The sequence below is a fragment of the Passer domesticus genome, chromosome 3 (assembly GCF_036417665.1).
Source record: "Passer domesticus isolate bPasDom1 chromosome 3, bPasDom1.hap1, whole genome shotgun sequence".
NCBI classification, from domain to species: domain Eukaryota; kingdom Metazoa; phylum Chordata; class Aves; order Passeriformes; family Passeridae; genus Passer; species Passer domesticus.
Genome location: NC_087476.1, coordinates 25,693,636 through 25,719,794, shown reverse-complemented (window position 1 = coordinate 25,719,794; position 26,159 = coordinate 25,693,636). Strand labels below are relative to the sequence as shown.

General features: G+C 36.6%; 1 protein-coding gene across 2 annotated transcripts in view; it reads right to left on the bottom strand.

Annotated features, from left to right (window-relative positions):
- Window positions 1-6,701: 6,701 nt before the first annotated feature.
- Window positions 6,702-26,159, bottom strand: part of PRIM2 (DNA primase subunit 2) — an 88,527-nt gene continuing 69,069 nt past the window's right edge. For both annotated transcript variants that reach the window (XM_064412246.1, XM_064412245.1), the window contains 4 exons: window positions 19,674-19,800; window positions 18,762-18,844; window positions 12,228-12,296; window positions 6,702-7,288 (listed from right to left, as the gene is read on the bottom strand). In XM_064412246.1, coding sequence (XP_064268316.1) covers window positions 7,061-7,288; window positions 12,228-12,296; window positions 18,762-18,844; window positions 19,674-19,800 — 507 coding nt within the window. In that variant the 3' untranslated portion in view covers window positions 6,702-7,060. The remainder of the gene's footprint in view (window positions 7,289-12,227; window positions 12,297-18,761; window positions 18,845-19,673; window positions 19,801-26,159) is intronic.

Here is a 26,159-nt window from a genome sequence, read left to right as displayed (position 1 = left end):
TCTAAGAGCAAACCTGACAATAAAACCCCATATGAGAAGTGTTTTCAACTGAAAGCCTGCTCAGAGAGCACACACACAAAAAGGTCTCCTGCCTACCAAAGGGAAATGCTTGTGGCACTGAATCATCCCCTTGTTAGTAACAGTGAATAGGAACAGCAGCATTTTCCTGCAACAGTGGAACACCATGCCCTGACATGATCACTTGGTGCTGTTGGGTTCATAGCCGGGTTTAATGTCACCATTCTTTTCATTGTGTGATTCTGTGCATTCATAGAAGTGAAAATCTACACAGTTTGGGGGATTCTTTTGAGCTATTTGTATTCTAACCACCATGAGTATTAAACAAAGTCCCTCAGTTGTCACCCACAAGACTTCCAGTTTTTCTAGGTACCTGATGGCTGTTGGCACACAGCCCACAGCTCACGTCCCATTTACTGTGCTATCAGCCCATCCAGGCAGAAAACAAACATATTGATGCTTTTATCCCTCCCTTTTCTATTTCAAAGCCACCCTGTGACCCCAAGGACCACGCTGGACTCCTTTTAGTGCTAACAACTGTCCTGAATCATGAAAATAAGATTTTACCAGTCACTTACAAACATCCCACTGAGACTAGTTCAGAAGTATATCTTTAATTATTAGAGTTCAGTCTTCCACCTGGCAGAACAGACATGCAAAGCAACCCATGGCTTTAATAATTTACCCTCTGCAACCACAACTTGGTCATACAGCTAATTCATGCTGTAGATTCTGCTCAGTGAAGCACCACAAATTATCCACACAAGCAAAACAAAAACAAAAACAAAAAAAAAAAAAAAAAAAAAAAAAAAAAAAAAAAAAAAAAACAAAAAACCAAACAACAACAAAAAAACCCAAAAAAAACACTTTCAGGGAGTGGATTTAGGTTTTGCATGCAAGACTTTCACCACAGTGAACCATGAAGACATTAACACCATGATACATTAAATACACCAAATGCATTTATTTACTTAGAGCACAGAAAGAGCCAACTCTTCATTCCCAAAACAGTCATTCAGCAACTATTAAAAATTAAGTCTCTTCTAAGTACCCAGCAATAGCATGTGTTGGTGTTGTTTGTTTGATTTTAATTGAAATATTTAGACATTTGGATTTTAAAGGGATGCCAGCAACCTTCAACTTACTGGTTGAAATAAGTCCAAACCAAGTTGCTTATCTCCTTATGCAGCTACAAACTGAGCATTGAACTTGTGAATGAACTCTCACATGAATTCAGATTGTGAGATCTGAGTTTTGTAAGCAGCTGGTCAATGCACAAAGTACAGCCCACCTGCCTGTCAGACACAAATTCCTGTCCTCAGATGAAAACAGTCATGAAGAACAGCTCAGTCTGATACTAGGAATCTCAGCCCTGTTGAGACATAAGTTAATACCAATTTCAGAATAAACTTTGCTCAGTAAAAGCGGTCTATTCACTTCTTTATAATGCCAATTTAACAGCTGTTAAAAGTGGTCCTTACTAAAGCTTGAGATGTCCTTATTTAGACAATTCTTCCAGATTTATGGAGAACATCAGCTCTTAGTAATTAAATGTTCTCTATAGCTATGATGATTAAGAAGAGGACAAATGGCACAATAACATTGTATAGAGGAGCACTACTCTCTGTTCTAAGATTTTATTGTTTCAAGCTACAGAAATTTCTCAGGTGATTTTTGTTAGAGAAAATTATTATTGCAGTCACTCTCATTGAAGAAGATTCAGACAGGTTTAGGTCTGTTAACATGAAGGGTAAAAAAAGTAATTTATTAGGAATAAACATCTGGCAATACGCGCCACTGAATTAAAAAAAAAAACTTCAGTAACAGACTGTAATTAAGAAATGTAGAATTTTTTTCAGTTTAAATGTAATTAAAACTTTTTAAAAACAATTCTTTCTTATAAAGATTACCACAAAATACTGAATCACTACAGCTGAAGAGAGCAAGTGAAATTTTTGAAGCGTCATTAAATTCTATTTAGGAAAAAAGTATTTCTAGAGTTTTCTACTTGGTGAAAAATAAGATCAACTCCCCTAGAGAAACTGAATCTAAACTGTGAACTGAGAGTGCTGGTGCTGGCATTACTGCAGAGAACTGGGTTTAGTGCTCTAAATCTGCACAGTAGACAATTTAATAAATATTGTAGTTATCAAGTTATGGAATAATCATGTGCTAAGAACACTTCTTGCAAAAATATGACAAGTCTGTTACAGTACAGCTGTTGTTATTCAGACATAAAACCCATTTAGAGAAAGCACTTAGCAGAACCAGTTATACAGCTGGATGGCATTCACAGAGATATGATTTCTCCCTCCCAGATAAGCATTTAAGCACCTTAAGTAAGTGTCACACAGGTGAACTGGCTTAAACAGGTTCCAGCTACCTACAGGAGACAAGCGGCTCTCCTCTGCCATCTCATTTGATACATGCTGGGAGCACACATTGCAGTTAAAAAGACTGAATATCCCATCAAACTTGCTTGACAGCCAATTTAGATATTCCAGCTTGATGGTTGTGCTTCAGATAATTTTGGCCTTCAGGTTGGAAGCAGTTCAGCAGGCTGAATATTCTACTATTTTCATTTCTGATAAGGCTACTGAGGTTGGTTTGGGTTTCCCTCACAACTGAAGTCCCATTTACATATGCTCCAAAACAATTCAGAAATCAAAAGAAAAGCTTTGCCTCTAGAACAGGCATAAATATAGTCATAAGGCTTCCTCAGCATAATTAAACCCCTCTGTTTAGAAGAAAATTTACTTAATTTCTTTTTTTTTATAATTTCTTTTGATGGAACCTTTAGAAGGTAAAAGAGAGGAGTTTATTTCATACGGTTTATGAAGGTTTTCAGAATTTTCATTGTGGAGGGACTTTTTTCCTAGGTGATGCATGAAAAAAAATGAATGAAGTTGGATTCTTTAATCCAAAACTACAAAATCCTGAGGTTTCAAGGTAAGGCCTTACACAGCTCATAAGAGGGAGCTTAAACCAAAACATAGAGGCAAGAGACAGAAAATCTATGAATATCCGTGATTAATTTTAAAAGGACATTCCAATTTTTCCACTGCATAATAAATTTGAAATTTTCACAAAACAAAATTATACCAATTTTTAAATTAATGTTAAAAAAGCTAGAAATATACTTTTTAAGGCTCATTTATAAACACATCAAGAAATAACCTGGGAAGGGAATACTACACTTCTTTCACATATGTGTGTACCCCCCAGATTACTATGGCAGCACTACCAACATGTTTGACTATTGTAGCTCTGATTACACAGCCTACAAGTTATCCTACATAACAAGTACATTTAAATCATTCTTTTTATTTTTCTTATTTGTATTCAGGTATTTGTACTTAGGATTCAGGTATTTGTACTTAGGATTTTACTTACTTGTTATTCTTGATCTACTATAGTACTAAAGCATGTATAGATATATTTTGATGTACTAAAGTAGTGATGAAACTGAGAAGAAGACCATAGGTGAATACCTAAATCCAAGTGAAAAGTTTCCCCAGCTGTAAAAAATTGTATTTCTATTAATGCCAGGTCCTGGAAAAGGAAGTTTTACAACCATTCCTTAGGATATCATAACAGAGAGAAAAACTGGATCACTGTAGATATAACCACTCTTCAACAGTGCCTCTAGATTTAAACAAGAGACAATGTAAGAAATCCTTCACCTCCTTCCTAAGCCACAGGTGACAAAGATTCTCCTTTTCTTCCATTCCAAGTCACACAACAGCTGCAATTATTACTGGTTTTCAGCTACAGCATGTTAAGAACATCACATATTTTTAATTATGCTCCAGTACCAAAGACCAGCTCAAAATCAAAGTCATTCAGGTTCCCAGGTATTTTTCTACAGCCAACCATTTGTTTGAAAACTGCAGCTGGCCAAAGCACCAACAAATCAAAGACCTGAACTTCGACTGGGTGAATCACGCATCTCTGACTCTTCCATCTCTTGCAAACTGGCTCCACATCCCACCCTAAAGCACTACAGTAGCTGCATGAAGCAAGGACACTTTCATCTTAGAATAAATTTGTATTAAGCATAAAAATAAAGCCACATGTCATAGACTTGAATGGCCAAAAGGGCCAGCCAGGCCATCTACTTTGAACAGTATAACATTTCATCCAGTGCATGCATCCATTTGACTGGTTCAGTTTGAGCAAAGACACTTCTGATCTAAATTATTTTTACTGAAGTTTACTTTTCGAGTTTGGCTATTGAACATGGCAGAGATTTTCTGTTTGCATAACATCTCCCATGATACAACTCTGATCCTGAGTAGAATGCAATATTCTTCTGAAAAATAAACATTGTGCCATATCTTCTTCCACTATACTGATTTCTTTTTCATTACCCCATATTCATGAACCATCTTAATTAAAGTTTATGATTATACGACAAAACATCCTCGACTTGGCTGAAAACTTTCAGCTAGAAACACAGCTTCTCATGATGCTTCCATTGTGGTTGTAATTTTTATTCTAAGAGAAACTCAGAGTTCATACATCTTCCTTTTTTTTTGCAGCCTAATCACCAAGTCTTGCTCTCCCCCAGTTGATACACACTGATATAACTTTCAAGTCTGCAGCTATTGATTTATTTTCCACCCACCCCAACCGTCTTCTAAAGTCTTCCAGTGCTTCCTCTGTTAATAAGTTAGTATTTAGGTATCTATTCCTCATATTTCACAGCTATAATTAATTCTTGACATTATCCCAGCCATTTTTATACTTGTTTTTCAATTAATTTACCTATATAAACACTTCAGGTTCCTTGTGGGATTGAATTATTCCCAGTGATCGTAACCTTTGTCCAATTCAAACACTGTAAATCCTTCAGCATTTGAGGGGTTTAGACAAATCTCAGCAAGGAAGTGTGTTAAGGGGTGAAAGTCTTTTTCTTTCTGTCAACTAGATATCACAGGTAGAAGTTTCAATGTTGAGATAATATCCTTACCAAGAGTAGCTCACGAATACAAGCAGAAAAAAAGTGATTCTTCTGTGGCTTTTTAAAGGACTCCAAATAGATATGGATTTTAGACTATGCTATATATGCTTTAAAAAATAAATAAACAACTGAAGTATCACGATAGGAAATACACCAAAAAGAACCACTTAAATATGGAGAGCTTGAATACACCTTTCCATCTGTAATTCATTGGATTTTCCTGATAGGTACTTGGAGAAAACAAGGAAAGCATCTCTAATTGCTTGCAGTCAGTAAGCTTACCTGAAAGCTCACACACACCACAGACTCCTGGGGAGGGATGAAGGGAAAGGGTGAGAACCAAAGCAAAAGAAAAAAAACCAAAAAACCTCATGGCTGAGATAAGAACTGTTTAATAACTGAAACAAAAAAAATTAAACATATTATTCTAATAATAGTAATGAAAAGGACAGAAAGGAAGAAAACCCATAAGAAAGAAGTGATACACAATACAACTGCTCATCAAACACTGACTAGTAATTGGTGACTCTCAATAACTCCCCTCAGTTTACACACTGACCATGACATCCTGCAGTATGGAATATCCCTTTGGCCAGTTTGGGTCAGCTGTCCTAACTGTGCTTCCTCACAGTTTCTTGCGCAGCTGCTCCCTGGCAGAGCATGGAACACTGACAAGTCCTTGATTTAGAGTAGACCCTGCTCAGCAACATCTAAAACATCTGTGTGTCATCAACCTTATTCTCATTCTCAGCCCAAAACACAGCAAATAACAGCTACAGGAAGAAAATTGACTCTATCCCAGCCAAAACCAGGATAAATTACATGGACTTAAGACTGTCTGAAATGTTCACCACTTTCAAGGCAATCTTTCAAGTCACCTCCAACTGCGCTGCTTTGGCTCACGCTGCCAACCAGTCTGCATGCATACAAACTGGGTCCCTTCTGGAAGCAACTCACACAAAAGGCACATCCTGCACATTCCTGTACCTGCTACTGACCACTCCAGCCACAGTGTAAGACAAAAACCAGTCTGAAATAAAGCTCCCAAAGCACACAGAGAAGGAACACAGTGTTCTCAGCATCAGGAGTGCGGCCGCGTGGATCAGCTCCTGCGCCGGGTGCTGTGACCGTGGTGGCAGCTCCTGCCATTCCCCTTGCCACTCCTCACCTCAGCAGAGCACTTAAAGCCTCACTCAGCTTGGGAGCTCCTCAGCTTCCTTCTGCTGAACACCCAACAGTGACATCCTCTTCATCATTACATCTTGAAAGGCTTTGAAGTCAGAGACTGTTTTATTGTCTTGGATGCTCGCACTTGACCAGCTTTGGGCCAGCATTCCTTTTGAAACATCCAACCCCAAACTGAACTGGGGTACATTTGAGATTAGAGGTTGGACAGAAAGAAAACTACTTCCTACATCAGCATGACTGCTGCACAGAAGTACATGCTAATAAGCTTCTAGCTTCTTCATAATGAGTCAGTTAGTAGTGTATCTTTTTTTTATTACTTTCTTACATACAGGTGTCTAAACTCTGATTATGTTCTCTTCCAAGTATCAAAACCAGCTCTCTAAATTTAGTGCCAAGGTACAAATTAGGAAGCTGATTTCCCTCAGCTCCTCATACAGAAGAGACAGACAGACTCCTCCAGAGGATAATTTTGATCGTAAGAACTCCTACTTAATTACCATCCCAATATAGCTGAAAAGAAAATACAAAAACCTTTGCTTTGCAATTTTTTTATTAAGATGATACATAGAAAAGTGATCACAAAAGAGGATAAAAATATTTGAACTTTTTGAAGAAAACAAAAAAGGTAAGTCAGACAAAAATTACCTAATAATTGTGAAGAAAGTGTCATTTCCCATCCTTAAACACACCCTATAGAACAGCTTCCTAAAGCAGTAAGAATAAATACTGGATGCAATTACAGCTTCAATATTTATCTTTTGTTTTTTCAGCCTTCTCAAAGTACTAAATGCTTCTGTATTCCAGGTGGTGAAGTGCATATTCCTCAGTACAGAGACAAATCCAGCTAGAGAAGGGAAATAATAAAAGAAAAATAACAAATAACACTGCTGCTTAGTCTTCAGTGAAGTATGCTTCCAGTCCTTCCAGTTCTGTATCATCTTTTGCATTTGAAGAGGTGGGAGTAGAACTTGAATTTATGCTTTCCTGACTATTATTTTTTTGTTGAAAGTTTCCCGAGTTATTGAATTCCTTCTTCGGTTCTCTACCACCACTTAACAGCTTCTGACTCTCTGTAAAGTATTGATTAGGATGATTCAAAGAAAACCCAATGTCATCAACCTGTACATAAAAGGAAAGGAACACCAAGTTATCACACTTATTTCTAAAAATCATATTTTTCGTATTCAAGAACAGATTAATTAACAATTTAATAAATTCCAATTTTGTTGAAGAAAAAGGCAATTTAATAAATTCCAATTTTGTTGAAGAAAAAGGCATCAGTTTGTAAATAATGTTTCCGTAAATGTTAGCATAACACAAATCTCGTTTCATCAGAAGTTTTCTTCCTTCATTTCAGAAATAAAATAACTTTGGCATATTCAAACATTATTTCACACTGTCTTTACTACAGTAAAGAAAACTAACACCCCAAAGCATCTAAAACACATAAGTAAAATGATATCTCTTTAGAGATGAACCTACATCCCAGTTGAATCTTAATCATCTGCGTTGAACCTACATCTTAAAATGCACTTTCACCATCCAAAAAAGGGAATGAGAGAGGTCTAGAGTGCAAATGAAAGTGAAAAATACTGCTAGAAGTTGTAGCAACTGTATAAATCTAGATCTTAAGTATAAGTGTGAAACTGTAAATGGAAAAGGGGACCTTCGTGTCTTTCCCTGGTTTCCCAAAAAAGCACAAATGCAATATTTACAAGGGAGTGAGCCAAGAGAGAAGCCCCAGAGATCAAGCTTATCCTTGCTCCATCAGTGCCACCATCAGCACCCTGACTCTAAATGCACAACCAGTACCACAGAACATTTAGTCTTCAGTGCAAAAAATACAGAAAACTAGCAGCAGATTTGTATTACTAGTTTTTACTTCAGCAGATGCATTCTTTCAACTCTGGGATTATTTGATAAATGAACATTCAATTAATGCTCTTCAAATACTTCAAATCAAGAAAGCGTTCAGATTTAAAAGGAAGCTATTCTGATGTAATGACCAAGAACCAGAGTTATAACTTTTGTATTTCTTTTGGGAGACTCAGAAGTTGGAAATGCTTACTTTAAAAAGTGCTTTCACCTCCTATTCAAGGCAACCTGCACCTTTCATTTGCCTCTGAGTTCATGTGAATTCTAGGAAAATTTTTAAAAAACCACTGCTCTTAAAATACATTGGAAGACTTACCAAACATGGGGTACAACACACCATGGAAGACTAAGAGTCATGTACCTGTTAATTTCTGCTCCCACTATATTCCTTTGTTCCCAGAAGGGAGTGGCCAATTCAGGCATAATAAGCAACTCTGCACGCACACAGAGTCTCCTAAGGACATACTGTGGCTAATTTAATATGCCAAACCCCATCAATTTAAATTTCAGCTGCTTGTGAATAATCATAAAGTAGAGGATCAGTGTGTGCTCTAAATGGATCCCTGATTAAATGCATTACCACTGCCTAGCTTAGCTCCATTAGAAAATGGTGACATGGATAGCAAAATCTAATTCAGACATGAATTAGCAACTGTAGTCAGTGACCTTGCTTGAAAAATCTTAAAAGTAACAGTCCTAGCACTCTAATTTCGTATTCAAAGGCATAACAAAAAAAAAAACCACCAAAAAATCCAACCCAAAGTCATCACTGAATTTGATTTTAGTCTTATCTGGATGAGTTTCATTCAGCCAGCTTTCATCCATGCTTCAATTTTCATTACATGCGAACTAAATTACTTCTTTACATGAAAAAAGCTTAAAAAGAAGTGATATAGTGAAAAACTGGCTTTCCTTTTAGAGGCTCTTAATGAGCTCTGGTTGTTTTAACCTGAAAATCTCAGTTCTCTTCAGACCAATTTAAGAGTCACTTTGTAACTCTTAATTTTATTCTAAACTCTTCTCTCCCCAGCAGTCTGGAAAAAGCTGTAGAAGCAGCCCATTGTATGAAAGGAGCCTACAGCCATGTTTTCAGAGGTGATTGATGGTATTTGTGAGCTTTAATTTCTGGGTTTTTAAAAGTTATTTACTGTTTGTTAGTTGAAATTCTTGTATGATTCCATGTACCATTTTTTTCCTTTTCAAACTTGAATGCTACATAAATAAAAATCTATCAGATGAAGCTTAGACAACTCTTCAATTAGAAGAATTCCACCCATGCAAACCATCAAATTTTTGTGAGAGCCTTAAAAGAGAAGGGGGAAAATTTTTTTCATTATCTTCATTTGTGATATAGTGATATAGAAAGAATTCTATTCTCTGTAATTTTCAACAGGGTTCAGTAAGCATTTCTTTGAATAAGAATATTCTACTCTGGCTGGAAACTCACAAGAAATTTGAACACAAAAATGGTATTTTTTTACATTAGAATGCTCACACAACTTTATGCAAGTTTTACAATGTTTTTACATAATATAGATCAAAGCATATGAATTTTAAAAGCCTCATCATTAACTTTGCTGTAAGTTAGCTGGGACTTACTACCAGAAATATCTCTAACAGAAGCAGCTTTGCCAGTTCACAGTGGTAAATCTATCTGAATCTATCCACCACACCCAAAGAAAAATGAATTTTTTATGCAGTCAAAACTTGAAGCTTTTAACACGGAGAAGCTTTAAAACTTTAAGCTTTTAACCAAGCAAAAAGACCTGGCACTTCAGACACAACTGTATAATCCATCTAAGTAGGTGATACTGACACAAGACTTTTTTTGGATTTAGCACATTTTGCACATACTGGCTCTCATACAAACTCCAGTTTAATATTCCTGCTCTAGCATATACTGTTTTGAAAATCCTCAAATAATACTTTTGAAGCTATAACATCCTTGGGTTTTAACCAAGAACTTTTAAAATGACAGTTGATATTAAACAAAAACCACGTGGAGCAATCATGGTGCTACAGCTTTCCTTCTGCACTTACTGAAGAGTTAACAAATTGCCTACATGTAGCTTAGCTCCTGCCAGGTCTATCACTATATCACAAGTGATGTCTGCTTTTGTTCTTGGTTTGAAAAAGTGCAACTGAAGTTCAGGAGAGGTGTTTCACTGGTGTTAATAAGCCCAGGTTACACAGAATACAGAGAGCATCAGCTTTTTGTTAGCCCACGCTATTCGAACATAGCAGTGAAGTGCAAGGACACAACCCCCACCACTACCCCCCAAAAATGTATCTCAACAAGAATGATGCACCCCAGTCCAGCTGCATGTATCAGCACAGTCTTGGTGCCAAGCACTAGACTACTGAAGCTGACCTGTGAACTTCAAGAAATAAAATCTTTAACAAGTCTCTGTTACAAAGTCATTCATAGTCAATCTTACCCACATATATACCATAACTTTTAACAATTGCAGGCAACACCAACAGCTCTTCCCAATACAAATCAAGCACTTTCTTGGTAAAATTTTTACATAATTTAATCTAAAATTCTCCATGTGAGCAAGTCCATTATTTCCATGAAAATTTTACTTAAGATTGTTCCCCTGCTCAAAGAAACAATTGAAGTTATGCTAATTGAGTCTTCTGAAATTCCCTTCAAAGAAAAACTCTGCTAGTGATATACAGGAAAGCAAAGGTTTGACTGTCACATAAAAGCTTCGGAGACACATCTTTTACCACCCCATAGGAAAAAAAAATTAAAATAATAAAGTATATAGCTGTAGAACAGAAAAATCAGTCCAAGGAGGCTGGTAACAAGTTGAGCAGCTAAATTCTGTTAAAAATTGCCACCATAAGCATGTGCCACTCAAACAACAGGGTCTGTGTATTTTGCTTTCTCTCACTGAAATAATATCAAGAGCAAAGCAGAAAGATGATTGTGAGTGCAAGCAGCAAAGACGTTTATATTACCACAAAATTAATAAAAAATAATGCTTTTCTGGAATTTCCTAGAGAAGAATGTAAAGACAGCTTTCCTAAAATGCATAGTACTGATTTATCTTTTGATGAATGTTGACCTTGGGGTCTACAGTCATCTTGAGAAAATATTATTTCTACTGACGTGAGCAAGTGTTACACAGAGCAAGCCTTACCTAAATTTAAAATTGTATATTATTTTGAATTTCCTTCCAGATTAGTAGACTTTTTCTCACCTTTTCTAAGACCATAAGACAAAGTGTTCCTCTCAAAATACAGCTTCCAAAACAACACTAGACACAGGCTCAGGGTACACCTTTGCTATACATTCATACATACGACTGCTGGAAATATGTGAAGATGAACAGTTCCACTTAAATCAATTGTGAAAACTAGTCAGTGGTAAATGCCTCTGGGTGGGTCATCTAATCCTCATCCAACCCCTGAGTAAGGCTGTTCCATACTCTGCTGTTTGAAAGGGATGCTTCCATTTTTTGGTTTGTGAAGAGAACAAAGCTATAAGAAGAGCTGTGGTTCACTGGGTTGTTTTTTTTTTTGATGACAAGGAATCTTGAACCAATGGAAAAGCTGCTTCTTGGAATCAAGAAATCACACAGGAGATGGAGTGTTACCATTTATTATCTTAAAAATTTTTGGAGAAAATTTTAAGATAACTTTGCTTACAATTAAGCAAATGGGAAAGCCCTGAGAATGCTCATCTTGATTTAAAAAAATAATCACACATGACTACAGATGTGAAAAAATACCAAATAAAAATTAACAAAAGGTACCATGAAAATGCTGGGAGATTGAATTAAGAGGTTTTAGATATTTTCCCTTTATTTTTTGAAGGTTTTTATGTATTTCATATAAACACATCAAACTTGATCAATGTATTAAAGCCTACAAATTTTATTAAAAGCAGGATATTGAAAAAGCTAAATGACTTTGAAATAGATATGATTCAACAATATTGACCTTTTTGGGAAGATAGCATAATATTTTACCACATTTTGTAATATTGAGGGTATTAATAACATCAATATATAAATGCAAAAAATTACAAAGCAATATTTGAAATTACTGAAAAGATAACTAACAAGGCTAATGATGGATGGGCAAACTGAAAACAGTCTCAGGGCTTCATTCATGATTTCCAAGGCCTTCCTCAAGACAAAGTGGGTGATAACAAAGAGCAGTAGCTACTCACATCATGCGTCAGCTCGAAGTACTTCTGACAGGCCAGCTGGTAATGCATGCCCTTCACCAGCTCCAGCACCTGCACGGAGGGAGAGCAAGGAGACACACTCACAAGGAGCACACAGCCAACTGACTGATACTTACAACAAGGTGTTCCAGGACAGCCCTGCACAACAGCTCATGGACATCTGCAGCACACCTGTGAATCCTACAAATAACTGACAACATTTTGAAATGCCCTGGCTACATTAAAAACAAAATAAAAAGCACAGGAAAGTACACCCAGCCCTTAAAATGTAATTTCAATACTCTTAACTTCAAGCATAAGTTGAATCTATATTTTGGTAATATCATTGTGACAGTTATTGTCAAACTATCATATTGCAACATCTCTTCTATAATTGCAGACATAAATCTAGCAATTCAAGTGGTTGAAGCATGAAGCAATCAAGGAGATGATTTGTATTTTTATTTTCCACATTACCAGTTCATGCAGATGCACAGCAAAATACTACTGTGCTCCCATCAAGAAAATTTAATGCAAATCCTTTAAACAAGTATCTGTGAGAGGGGAATGCTTTTACCTTCAATCAGATTTGTCCTTTTAGAAATGAAGCTATTTCTAGTCAAGCTCAGCAGAATATGTGAGTGAATAGGCTGTTTTGAACATGTATTAGGAAAATCATGCCATCTTTTGTAAATACAATTTGCTTTCCAATTCTACTTCAGGTAATCTCTTCTGTGCTGCATGAAGTCCCATTCTTATCACTAGAATGCAATGCTGGTTGAAATATTTTAAAGTTTCATTACCTCCTCCCTCCTTTATATAATCAAAATGTATGCTCTCTCTGCTTATCAAACAGAGAAAATTGCTGGAATTAAGAGATAGCCTCAGTGGAAGGAAAAATAGTTTTCAAGAAATGTTAATTTCAAGCTATTTCCCAAGGTTGACCTTTGTGTCAGACACAGCAATATACAGCTTAAATCCCTGCTGTACTCATTATCGGATGCTGCCTTGTATTTATTGACAGATATATAAATAAATTACATTTGCTGAATGGATAAAAACAGCAACACACTGCCAGGAAAGTACTTAGTCCCATTATTTCTCTGTAATAGCCCAACTGATTACATTTCTATCCCTCTTGCCACCTCCTGTTAAACCTTCTGTAAAACACAAAGGCCAAAGCCAGCCAGGCAATGAAGTCTGAAATCTGTGTACATACATATAGTTCCATTTTTTCTCCTCTCTCCTTGAAACTGACTGGAAAAATCAGTAGTTAAGGGTTGAAAAACCTCATTTATTCTTAACACTTCAATTTCGTAGTGCCTTACATTTGCTTATTTGTTCCTTACAAATAATCTATACCATACAAAAGAGCCACCTCTATTTTAAAGAAAATGCAAACCATGTTATATGTACACACTTTCTTAAAAAGTATTCTTCACCTAATATGGAGTAATTGTTAGAAGACCTATTTGTCTGTTGGTTAGTTAAAAGAAACATTCACAATATTCTGTGGCATTCAGACCTGTCTAACCTGAATTTCCCAGTTGAAATAATTCAGCTAATTCAATCTAGTTCATAAACACTTAAGATTTTCTCAGAATTCTTCGTTATTTAATTAAGATTACATGTAATAAAATTATATAAATAAAAAGTTTTCTAAATTTAGATGTAAATATATTTTAAATCTCAGAATCTTAATTGGGCAAACAAACTCAGGTATGCACTAATTCTTAGTATAAATCCTAGGAGATTAAAAAAGTTAGATACATGTAAGTTTCAACTGGCCACATCACGGAGGACGAGGTTCCCCTTCTACATATATGAAAGAGAGGGAGCATAAGGGGCATATTTAAAATATTTGAAGAAGAATAACTTTAGAGATTAACTTGCTTTATCAGGGAAGAAGTTGCTAAAAGGAAACAAAAAAGATTAAACAGTGCAATAGATCGAAGCCCAGTTAGAAGGGAGTCCTCTCTGCGAGACAAACAATCCTCTATTAAAATAAAATAGATTTACCATCCCTAATACATATTATCTTTTCCACTACATTTCTGTCCATAATGAAAGCAAGCTTGCAGCCTTTTTTCCCTAGTATTTCCCAGAAACAGACCACTCAAAGCTTCATTCACAGCAGCAATCTTTTGCCTCTATGTACATTAAGCCATTTACACTGCATTGCTTTATTTTGTAAGTAAAGGTACACACTCAAGGACTTTTCCTGTGAGTCCTTATGTGCCTTTTTCTTCACTGCCATCTGCAACTTGTTTTTCTGATGTTGCTCTAGACTGCTAATGAGGCTGAGATGATGTTTGGCAGATGTATGCAGCCACCTGCTTTTATAGATGCTCAGCACTCAAAGTAAAGATGTTGCATAGCAGGACAGTTGGGGCTCTATAATTATCCACTGTTATTTTGAACTTACTCAAAGTGAGTTTGGGTTTGGGGTTTTTTACATTGCAGGATTAACTTATTATGAAAATCTTTCTACTATAGACTCAGTTATGTGTGATTGATTTCTAACTTTTCCTGTAAACCTTCTTTAGCTGCAAGGGAAAATATTTTTACAAACAGCAATAACCTAAAATTTTTAAAATATTAGATTAATAGGCAGAGTGTTACATTTTTTTTCCACTTGTGGTGGGTTTTTTTGCAGGTTTGGCAGCGTTTTGTTCAGCATTTTGACAGGATTTTTTTCATTCATAGAAACATATATCCATATTAAAGGCCTAGGCACAGACTGGTTTATTTATTTCCATCTCTGTGCAGAATGTCCAACCCACCTAAACACTAAATTTGTTGAAGAATACACAAAGTTCAATGAGTGACTTAATAAAAACCTTTAATTTAACCCAGTTATAGGGAAAAAAATAAAATTAAGATAAAAATTCTATTAGAAAGAACAAGCCTTCTTCTGAAGTTATCCACTGTTCACCGACTTAAGTATTTTTCCCTAAAATGTTTTTACTCCTAGTAGGAAAGCAAAAAGAACTAGTCTAGACTCTCTGTTTCTCCTGTTTGCAGAACCAGAAATTTTTACTACTTTTTGCTCTTGCTATTATTATTGACATGATTTGGGAAGAAGGTAATTTCTGCAAGAAAACTTTCTGAAACAAATAATAGATATTTTGAACAAACTAATTCAAAGCCTGTAGCTTCTATCTCTCTATATGTAAGATGCAGGCAACACATTACAGTGCATTTAGTACAGCATCACAGCAGATGTATTAATCACAGAATCATAAAATGCTTTGAGTTGAAGGGACCTTAAAGATCATGTAGTTCAGACCCACCTGCCATGGATAGAGACACCTTTCACTAGACCAGATTGCTCAATGTTCCATCCAGCCTGGTCTTGAACACTTCCTGGGATGGGACACCCAAATTCTCTGGACAACCTGTTCCAGTGACTCATCATCCTCATAGTAAAAAACTTCTTCCTTATATCTAATCTAAACCTTCTGCTCTTCAATCTGAAGTCATTTCTCCTTGTCCTGTCACTACGTGCACTTGTTCATTGTCTCATACGTAAAAACATAACATATTCTTTAATCTTTATAGTCTTCAAATTGATTAGCTGATTTCATTAGGATTTTACCTAATCAGTAGTATGCTAGAGAGAGAAATGAAAAATTATACACTACAAATTCAAATGCTATGCACTTACACATCCACACATCAGATGCTCAGCTAATGCTTCTTTCTCCAAGCATTTAATAAAAAAAAAACTACTATCACAAATGTAGACTAACCTAAGGAAAATGTGAAATTAATACAAGTTAAATAATGCAGTTCTTGGAATAAACATCAGGGATAGCTCTCTGCTTCAAGCACTTTGATAACTAGACAAGACCTGTAATCATCTGCCGCATTACTTTGAGATGATTACTTCAGCAGGTAGAATCCTAGACAAGATACAGCCTCAGAAAATCTAGACTGGAACAACAGGTTGGATCCAAATACTTCATAGCAAGCAGATTCATATATTCAAATACTTTAATCCCTGCTTTCATTACTGACAGCACTACAAAATGAATGCAATGAAAGCAGTCTAATGCTCAGACTGACTACTGAAGTCACATGAGGTCTGGAAATATTTGCTCTTTATCATCATCACATCATCTTTCCCTTTTCATACCCAGTCTTGTGAAAAAGCCCTTTAGGATGGGGTTTGTTCCTACCATGCAGCAATCAAATGCTTTATCTGAATTGGAGAAACTCAGAAACTTCATGAATCTTAAAGGAAAGAGTGCCTGTCAAGAGTATGGACAGCCCCAGAAACAGAATGCTGAAAACAACACTGGGTAAAACCACAGCCACTAGGGCTAGACACTAAATCCCATAATAGCCATGAGGAACAAGCTTCAAAGACACGGAAGGGCCTTGCTTGTGGGTTTGGAGGGAAGACGTGAGTACTCTACCCAAAAGATGAAAATCCCAGTGGGGAACCAATTAATCAGTGCATAGCTAAATTCAAAATAGATGTCTGCAAAATTATGCATCATTCCCAGAATTTTGGAACAGAGCAAGGAACAAGCATAAAAGGACCTGAGCCCTGGAAAAAACATGCTTTTTATTGAAATACATAGCTGAAAGGTCAAGCTCCAAACCATTCATTAAAAACAGGTATCTACGAGTTTGTAAGGGAACTCTTGTTGGACCTGGAGTTAACAGGAAGTCTAAAAGACAAAGGGAATGGTTTGAGTGAATACCAGTCTAGTTACATGAGACAATTGAATGATTGGTAAACCATCCACCCCTAATACCTATTCACAGGGCTAAAGGGAAAAAAAATTTCTGATACTCAGGAACCACCATCAACATCAGAGAAGATTCCTAAAAGCCCTGTCTGGACTGAAGGATCCTGAACTCTTCTTAGTCACACAATCATTACTGAAACATGAAAACAGAGCAAAATGAGGGGCAGAAGTAATGGCAACTTGGAGACTGATGGCAACTATTTCTCTTCCTCTTCTCCTACTGGATATCTCAAAGACTGTCTGATGTAAAAGCTTAATTTCTCAGAAGCCAGGCACAGCCAACATTTTATTTCACATGATTTTACTTTATTTTTATTAGATTTTGCATGGAGAGTGTATAATTTTGTAGGTTTTTCTGTTTAACACTAGGAGTGGACACTGAAGAGCCCTTTACCCTGATTGCACTTAAACACCACAAAAGTCATGGCCAGGACAACATCCATTTCTGGGCAAAAAAGATGTTGATGGAGACAGTTTTCCTCAGACACTTTTGATAAAAAAATATAAGACTGCTAGTGCATCCAAATTCTACTTTACAAAAACAAACAAACAAACAAAAACCCTAAACACATACACACACAAAAATAAAATCACAATTCACATTAAATATGAAGACACAGTCTTACTGTGCAAATTCACTGAAGAAATAACCTCTACTAAATCCTACCCACATATACAGCAAGGCATCTAAGCCAGTAAATCCTCACCAATCTTCCCAATGATTAGCAGGATAAAAAATCCTAGACCAGCATCAATTCTTGATATATATAAAGGAAAAAAGCCAAAGGAAAGTATCTCTAGGGTCTGTCACATATATAGATGCTTATTGATATGAACCAGAAGAAAACAGGGAAAAAAATGTAAAAGGACAAAACACTCCTATAGTGAACAGTAAACTCTTTAAAACTCTTTTAATTTGTATCTTAATTAATCCTTCCAAGGGAGACTGCTTCAAGTGGAACTTTTGCGTTCTTTTCCATCTGGTACAACAGTCTGTTGATGCCTGACAAACAATGGTGACATTCCACATAACTAAAGACAACAACTTAAAGCAGGTTTTTCCTATAGACCTAAAGCAGTTCCTGCCAGCTAATACACAGAACTGTTTGGTCTCAGCTTAAATCTCACCAGTACCTCTTCTTTCAATGAAAAAGATGACAACCTCTCACTGCCTTAAGCTCTTGCTAGAGAATGCAGCGGGAGACACAGTTCTTCAGGACACATCTCAAAATTCCAATTCCCACATTGTTTTTGCCATATAAGATAGATTTTCAATACAAGTTTACATTTTTTAAAAGCTGATAAAAATTTCTCCTTAATTTCATTAGGTGTTTTATGTGCTTTTGTTGTTCAGAGGAAGTTAGCACAACACATAATGAGGAATGCATGGGTTTTAGAAGTTTATTATAGAAAATAATTACATTTGTGTAATGACAACACAGTAGTCATCCACAAGTCACTACAAGAATAAAAGTAAATTCTCTAAAACACTGCCAGATTCATTTAAACTTCTTTTCTAATCACAGTGCGGTAAAACAAAGTATAAAGAATTTCTGGATTGTATCCACTATTGGAATAAACCTCCTCACAATATTAAACAATAAAATCAGTGGGAGCATTGCAGCCAGAAAGCCAAAATTCTGGTATAAAACCTTTATAAGAAGAATTATTTCACAATACGCAGTGACAAATTGCATATGGCATTCCTACACAAATTGAAAGTAAAACTGAAAAGCAGTGTCTTCGTAACGAAAGCGTCAAGCAAAATATGCCTTACCTGAGCTATTCCACTGGGAGGGATCTTGTATGACTGCAGCTTTTGCTTCAGCAGCTCGGGATCACTGTGGCGGAATGGGCACCCTGACAATAAAAAATAAGCAAGCTCGCAAACAAGGCTGTTTACTCAGGAGTTAGTGCAGTAAGGCACTCGAGAGACCAGCTAAGCTGTTCCTAATTGTCTAACAGCTTATTAATAGGAAAGTTAATTACCCATGTGTACAATTGCCTTTTTTTTCTCTTTAAATAATTACTTTACTGCAGAGTTATCAGGGCACCACAGGCTCAAGAGTCACATAAAATATCCCACCATAAAGAGGCCACAATTCTCATTCACTGACAGGAAAAGAGTTTAAGTTAGTTCATTACTAACAATGACAGTGTTGGTACATTTAATAGCTGTGGAAAAAACCCAAGAAAATAAAAGTAATGAGAGTGAACTGGTCTTTAAAAGCATAGTCCACTGTAAAAATACTAATGTAGAAAGTTCCACCACCTAAGTGGATTTTTTTTGTCCTAGAGTAAGTTTTGAGACACACATGAATTAATGACGTAGTATTGGCATAACAACAATGAAGCAAGTGTAGGTTTCCCATGTTTAGTCACACTGTTGTAGGAGTTTTTAAAATACCCTAGCAAACTTCAGACTTCCTGTATGATTGAATTCATATCTCAGAACACCTCTAATTGGTCATTTCTTAAAGCATCTGCACATTTAAAGTCTCCTTGAGTTGCATGGCAACTTATATCAAAACTAGCAGTTATCAAATCTGATCTAAAGAGAGCAATTCAAGACCACTATGGTCTGGAAATTAAATAAACAATAAAAGAGACTACAGGAGGGAATAACTTCTCTAGCCAAGAGATTCTGCTGTTTGTAAATGCTTGGGGTTTTTCCCCTTAAGGAACTCACCATGATAATCCCCTTGGCTTGGTGGATTGGACATGATAATCTTCATGCAGCTGTATGGGGTATAATCAGTCCTCTTTCCTTCTTGCCCATAGTTGTGACGAATGCTGTAAGCATATCCTTTGTCAAACTGAATAAAAACAGAAGAATAAATTCTTATATACCGGGTCAGTAATTCTACCTTCTCTGCAAATAGAAATATTGAATAACTAATGAAATTTTCCAAACATATTCAAACTCAGCAAAATAAAGCCCAAAAGTTGCTTGCTGCTACCTTTGAGTTTTATATTACATGAACTTGCATTTGTACATAAATGTTCTTTATAGACACAACTCAAAAGAAGTGTGTAAGTGCACTGATTTAAGGTCTTTTCAGCTGATTCTGTAATGGTTTTAAAGATAAGATGACATAAGGATCAAAATTTTGGACCCCACAGTATTAGTAAATGCAGAAAACAAGGTAATTTAAAATCTTTCACAAATGTCCATCAATTGATTGCCTGATCAGGGGAAAAAATAGAAATACAGATTTCTTTACTCAGGTTCTTGTTCTCCCAAAGTACAGCGTTTCACCTAGACTTTGCTTCAGCACTGAAGTTCAATTCTTCAGATTCTAAAATGAAGTATACTTCATATACTTCTTGTATAAAAAAGATTTTCTCTTATGTCTACCAATAGACTACCAACTCCTCCAATAAGATGAAATCTTCTAAAGGATATAGATGTAATCAAGCATTTATCTTACAGCTGAGCACAAAGCTATCAATATATCATTTTAGATAAGTCTTGTGGAAACCATGCAATTACATGAGTTCGTGTCATTTTTTACATGGTAATAGGTGACATAAAATCTGTAGAGGAATCAGATTACTTAATATGCAAATTCCATTAAATTGCATTATCTACTGTAAGATATTAAGGAACATTTGTTCAAACATCCTTTGTTCAAACAAGGAACATTCAAATAACATACTTCAGGTTCCAAAACCCACAAATATGAAAAAATAATGAAGCATCATATTTAGAATTACACCACTTCAGTCTCTCTTTGCCTCAAAAAAACCCAGACAATACATAAAAGGAACAACTCTGCTCTTGCTCAATTCAAAATTATAGCATTAATCTCAAATTCTGCATCTAAATATAGACAATTCCCATAAGAATTTAAGTTTTCTTCTCAAAAACCATTTTAAATTAACTTATCACTCTGGCTCTGGTATTTTACTAATAGAAGACAATGTAATATACTGAGAAAAATCATTCATCAAAAATATACTGCTAACAGTACTACTGCAAGAATGTTCTCATTTCTACTGATACAAGTGGCTCCCTATTTGACCTGTGGATGTCCAAAGAGTACTTCAGAACATTCATATACCTATGACTGGCCTAAAGATGACAGAAAACAAAATAGAAACCTAAATATATTTTTTTTCATATAAAACACTTCAATGATTTTGAAAATATAGTTACTTAAAACTCTGTAACATAATATGTAAATATACATAATAAATGTTTATAAAAATATACACAAACTTTGAGAATAAAGTCCTAAATTGCATCTGACTCAAACAGTAAAAAAGAAACTTCTCCATCAAGATGCTGTTCATAATCAAGTCAATACAAGAAGACTAAAATTCAGCATTCATCCCTAGTAAGGCTTAAGACAGCCAAAGCTCTGAATAAATATTGACTAATTAATCTATACTGTGCATTTGACAAAGTGACTTTACTCTACTTCAAAAGACTTTTTAAAAAGCAGGAAGGGGAAGAAAAGAGAGAAAACAGCATTTTGTTTTCCAGCACAGCCACAGGCAGGATCAAGCAGGTGGGAATACTCCTTCCTATCTAGTCAACCTTTTTGCTCAGCAGATAAAAGAACTGGTTGGTTGAATAGCAAATGAACACCACTTCTTCTAGGAATAGAGTCGGGCTCACCAACTCATCACCAGAAGGAATTCTCTGGGTGTGTGCTCCCACTCGGAAGGGCCAGGGAACAGGTCCCCACCCTCACACAGGGCTCCAGCAGCTGCTGGCCAAGTCCTGCTGCTGCTCCTGTTGGAGCTGCAAATGGTCTGGTTACTCCAGAAAACAGCAAAGATCAAATACAAAGATGCCTGCATTTTAATTTCCAATCTCTGCATGAACCTGTTAAACTGAAGATGGAATCTGTGATCCTGTAGCCACCTGTTCTTCTAGCCAGAAGCAGAGGAATATTTCCTCCTTTACAAAAGATGAATTAAAGCACATTTCATCTTCTTAACAAAGGATATTTGAGCAAACAATTAAGTTAGACTAATTTTTTTTTCCCCAAGGGTAAAGCAAATCATGAATGTTTCAGGAAGCACTGCTTAGTTTCCTAGAAAATTAACACCCCTCTTTAACAGCACTGTATACTAAAATCTTGAGCTGTACTTTTCACATCACTTGCCTTAATGCCCACAGAAATTACTTTTAGTACCTAACTCATTACTTTATGCTGAGAAGCAGCTCTTGCAGTAAATAGAAACAGCAGCTACACAATAACACAACACAGCCTTGGGAGAGGTTGGATATTTTCTCACTGCTTTCTTGTAATCCTGTTTGGTTCTCTCTTTTTGCAATGGCAGATGGCAGAGAAGAACACAGCTACGTGGTGCAAGTTGGCACATGTGCAGTTACACACATCACTGAGAGCTCTCTCATCCCTGTGATTCAGCTTTTCCTATCATTGATCAAAAAACCCCAGGATTTTAGCAGGGCCAGTATCTGACAGGCTGTGTGGTCATCCTCAGTGGGAAGAAGCCATGAACTGGGGCATTTCATTACAGAAAATGCATCCTGCAGAACAGCCTTCTTGTACACTGGGGAGTGAACTCCATGGTCAGCCTCATTCTCTCCTAATACCATTACTCTAGGATGTGCATAAAGGAAAAAAAACCAAAACATGAGGAGCAACCAGTTTTGCTAGAAAAAGCACTGAGGTAAAATTAGACATGTTTGAAATCTGCAGAAACAAGAAGGCAGAAGGATTTGTTCCTTCTTATTTAGTCTAACGCTCCAAATTGAAGTGGTTCAATTAAAGTTCATTGAACAAAATAAATTATAGACATGACATATCATGCATGTAGATGTTTGCAGGATCATTCTAATTGCTTACTTTTAAACTATTTTATAGAAACAGCTCAAAAACCCACAAAACTACTATCACCATCTATTCTAACTGCAATCTATTAAAAGGGCATTATGGCAACAACTTATAAAAGGTCAGACTCAAATAAAGTGATTTGAAAAATCACCAAAAATTTTTGGTGATTTTAGTATGAAATTTTGAGGGTCTTATTGAACCCTGATATGAACTTGCTCAACAGTAACGATGCTGCAGGAGCAAGTACATTTCCCTTCTACTCTGCATGACAGTTTCCACTGAGATGAAATGAACGCAAAATAAAAAAATTATTCATAGAAAAGCTGGGTATGTTCTACACATTCCACCACGGTTGTGATAAATATCAACAAAAACTGCCAGTTACTATGAAACAGTAATACTGAAGCAACATCATTATACTATTGAGATGATCTACTGCTGGTCACACTTGACAGCAAGGATTCTCTCCAACTTTTTAACTATGGCCCACACCAGGACTATCTCATTTACTCTGCCTCTATTTAGCTCTCTGAGCTTTCTAAAATCTGCAACACATTTATAATTTATGTGTGAGGTGAATGGGCTATGGCTTTGGCAAGGGAGAAAGAGATGAAGAAATGTATCTCATTTCAGCAATTAACTGATTCACGCTGAGGCCAAGAAGCTGAGGCAAAGGCAGCCCTACCAAAAATTGTCATTTGGATCTTGGAATGTGCAAGTCTAGGCATTAGCAGCAGTGTGAATTTTTGTTTTAAAAGAAACTTCAAGTCAACTCTCCAAGCTTTAACTTGATGACTAAAGACATAGTTTTTTAGGGACCTCTCATTCTTTTAGGCATGGCTGTAGGATGCAGGTGATGCCATCAGCAGAGCACTTCAGACCAGACAAGTGGGTAGTTCTGAGGTTTTACGCACCAGTGTCTGCTGCAATGAACTGACATGTCCATTGTATGATACTGAATGTGCTAGTGGTGATACTGGGTACCCTGGTGACACTGAGACTTGCTTAGATAACTTCTCCCTATAAGAAACAAAACACTGGGTAGGACAAAGCAAATAGTCCAAAGCCAGAACCAAGGAGGCTTGGGAGATAGCTCACTTGGTACAGATAAGTGTACTGTAGCAAGGAACTTATCTTTTGCTTTTATGTGGTACATGAGTATCTGGGAACAGCAGATTAATTTGTCTAATAAATGTTAGTTAAGACACACATACTATACTAGATAGCCTTCACTAGAAGATATAAGAAGTTATAAACAAAAAGGGATAGATATAGATACAGACATCTACAAGCTATAAATTTGCAACTGGTATAGCCTAATACCAGATTCCCACACTCCAGATAGGAAAAGCTTTTTTCAACAAGTTCTGATCACATAAATGCATACAAGGCCTTTAGATATGGAATGAGGATGGACCTCAAAAGGACCATTTAGCAGGTGTACGCTTATGACCGGGCTATTCCCCTCAGGGCAGAAGCCCAGCGGGGAATGCCGGCCATCCAGGATAGCTCAACGAGGGCCAGGATCGCTCAGCGGGGGGGGCTCAGGCAACCCAGGCAAGCTATAGTGATTTGCAGCTCAGCTCTTTAGTGATTTCAGCTCCTTTAGCATGCCTGGTGCTGTCGCCCTGGGTATTGCCGCGGCAGACGCAGAGAGAGAGAGAGTAGCGCTGCGTGGGTTCCGCAGGGTTCTTTTATTGGGGTCTCCGCGAAGGGTCCAGTGACAGCTCTCCTCTGCCGAACCGGGCAGAGTTAGGGGTTTTTTATACCTTACAGGGGTATTGAAAACTGTCCAATAGTAAGGGTCAGGGGAAAAGTGACCTATGGATATACAGGGAGATAACAGGGTCCCAAAGGCGGAAGAGAGGGGCTTCTAAAACCTTAGTCATGCTGACTTTGGTATTTCCTAGCTCAGGCCTCTGACCGCCAGGGAGGCCGTGCAGGCCCTGTGCCTGCTACATACGCTCTCCTTTGAAGGCAAGTTTTCAACAGACAGAGCAGGAAAGCATGGGTCATGTCTGCCCCGTAATTATCAGTCTGATATAACAGAATACACTTTCAAAGCTAGCAAGAAATTACATTCCCCAGCCACTCCAGTCACTGAACAATGGGTATCATGTCATCACGGACAGCTACCACCCCTATATCACTTGCAATATTTGCAGATTAGTATCTGTAAATATAACTAGGTGCCCCATAAAATTTGTAATCAAATCTGATATTCAGCATGCATATTAGGATGGAAAATAATTTGCTGAAAGGTCTTGCAAGCCCTGTATGCTCAGGTTCACAGTTCCACAAAACTTTTATGTTTCAGTTAGAACTACTTTTATATATTCTTGTAAGATTTTACGCATCTATTCCTTACAGTACTGGGAAATTTATTTAAAGTCTATTAACTAAGCAAAAATTTATTTAAAGTCTATTAAGTAAGCAAAATGGTGCACTAACTTTGTCTAGCTTCTTGACTGACCACCTGACTAGATCCAAGTCTGCAAAATTCAAAGAAGTAATGGCTTAACACTTTTTTTTTAAACAGTCACTGGGTAATTTCCTGTCTAAAATTGTTGAGCCTGTGTAGATAACAGCTTCAGATTCATAAATTTATCACACACAGTCATGTATCTGCTGAAGTAATTGGTTCTCTTTTTCATTCATTTCCTAGGCAGGCACTCAAATCATTACTGTTGACATTGCTTAGTCGGCATATCTTTATCCAAGCAACTTTTCTGTTTTTAAGCTCATTCTTAAAATAACCTCAACTTGAGATTATCTTTTGCAAGCACAGTTGTATTTAGGAGCACAAATAAATGCTTCCCTATCTGCCAACAATAAAAACTTGTCCTAAATTACCATCCTGTAGCCCAATTTCTATCTCAAAGGTACAGATCAGAGACACCACCTAAAACCGAGCTGGACAACTATTACATTGTGTAGCAGTCAGCACAGACCAATTCACAGCAGTACAAAAAAACCTTTTCCCCTCCAGTCCCATGATTATCAAACTACATGAGGCAAGGACCACTTAGCACTGGAGATGGTTTTATCTACTAGATAGATAAAGATAAATTCTCATTCTCATAAGAAAATGAGAATTTTTTTATATCAAACACCTTGTATACTACCCATATGAGCATAAAGTGTGGAGCTGATGAACTAGCTAAAATCTGATACTGAAGGCTTTTATTTTCAGCAGTCTAAGCTTGCCTTCATATAATTTAGCTAAATACACAATTTATATATACAATTTTTTCACACATTTACATGCACCAAGATTTTGAAAAGGAAAAGTAAAACATAAACCACAGCAGGCTGTCTTCTGCCTCAAGACACTGCATCAAATTATCAGCACAGCACATCTT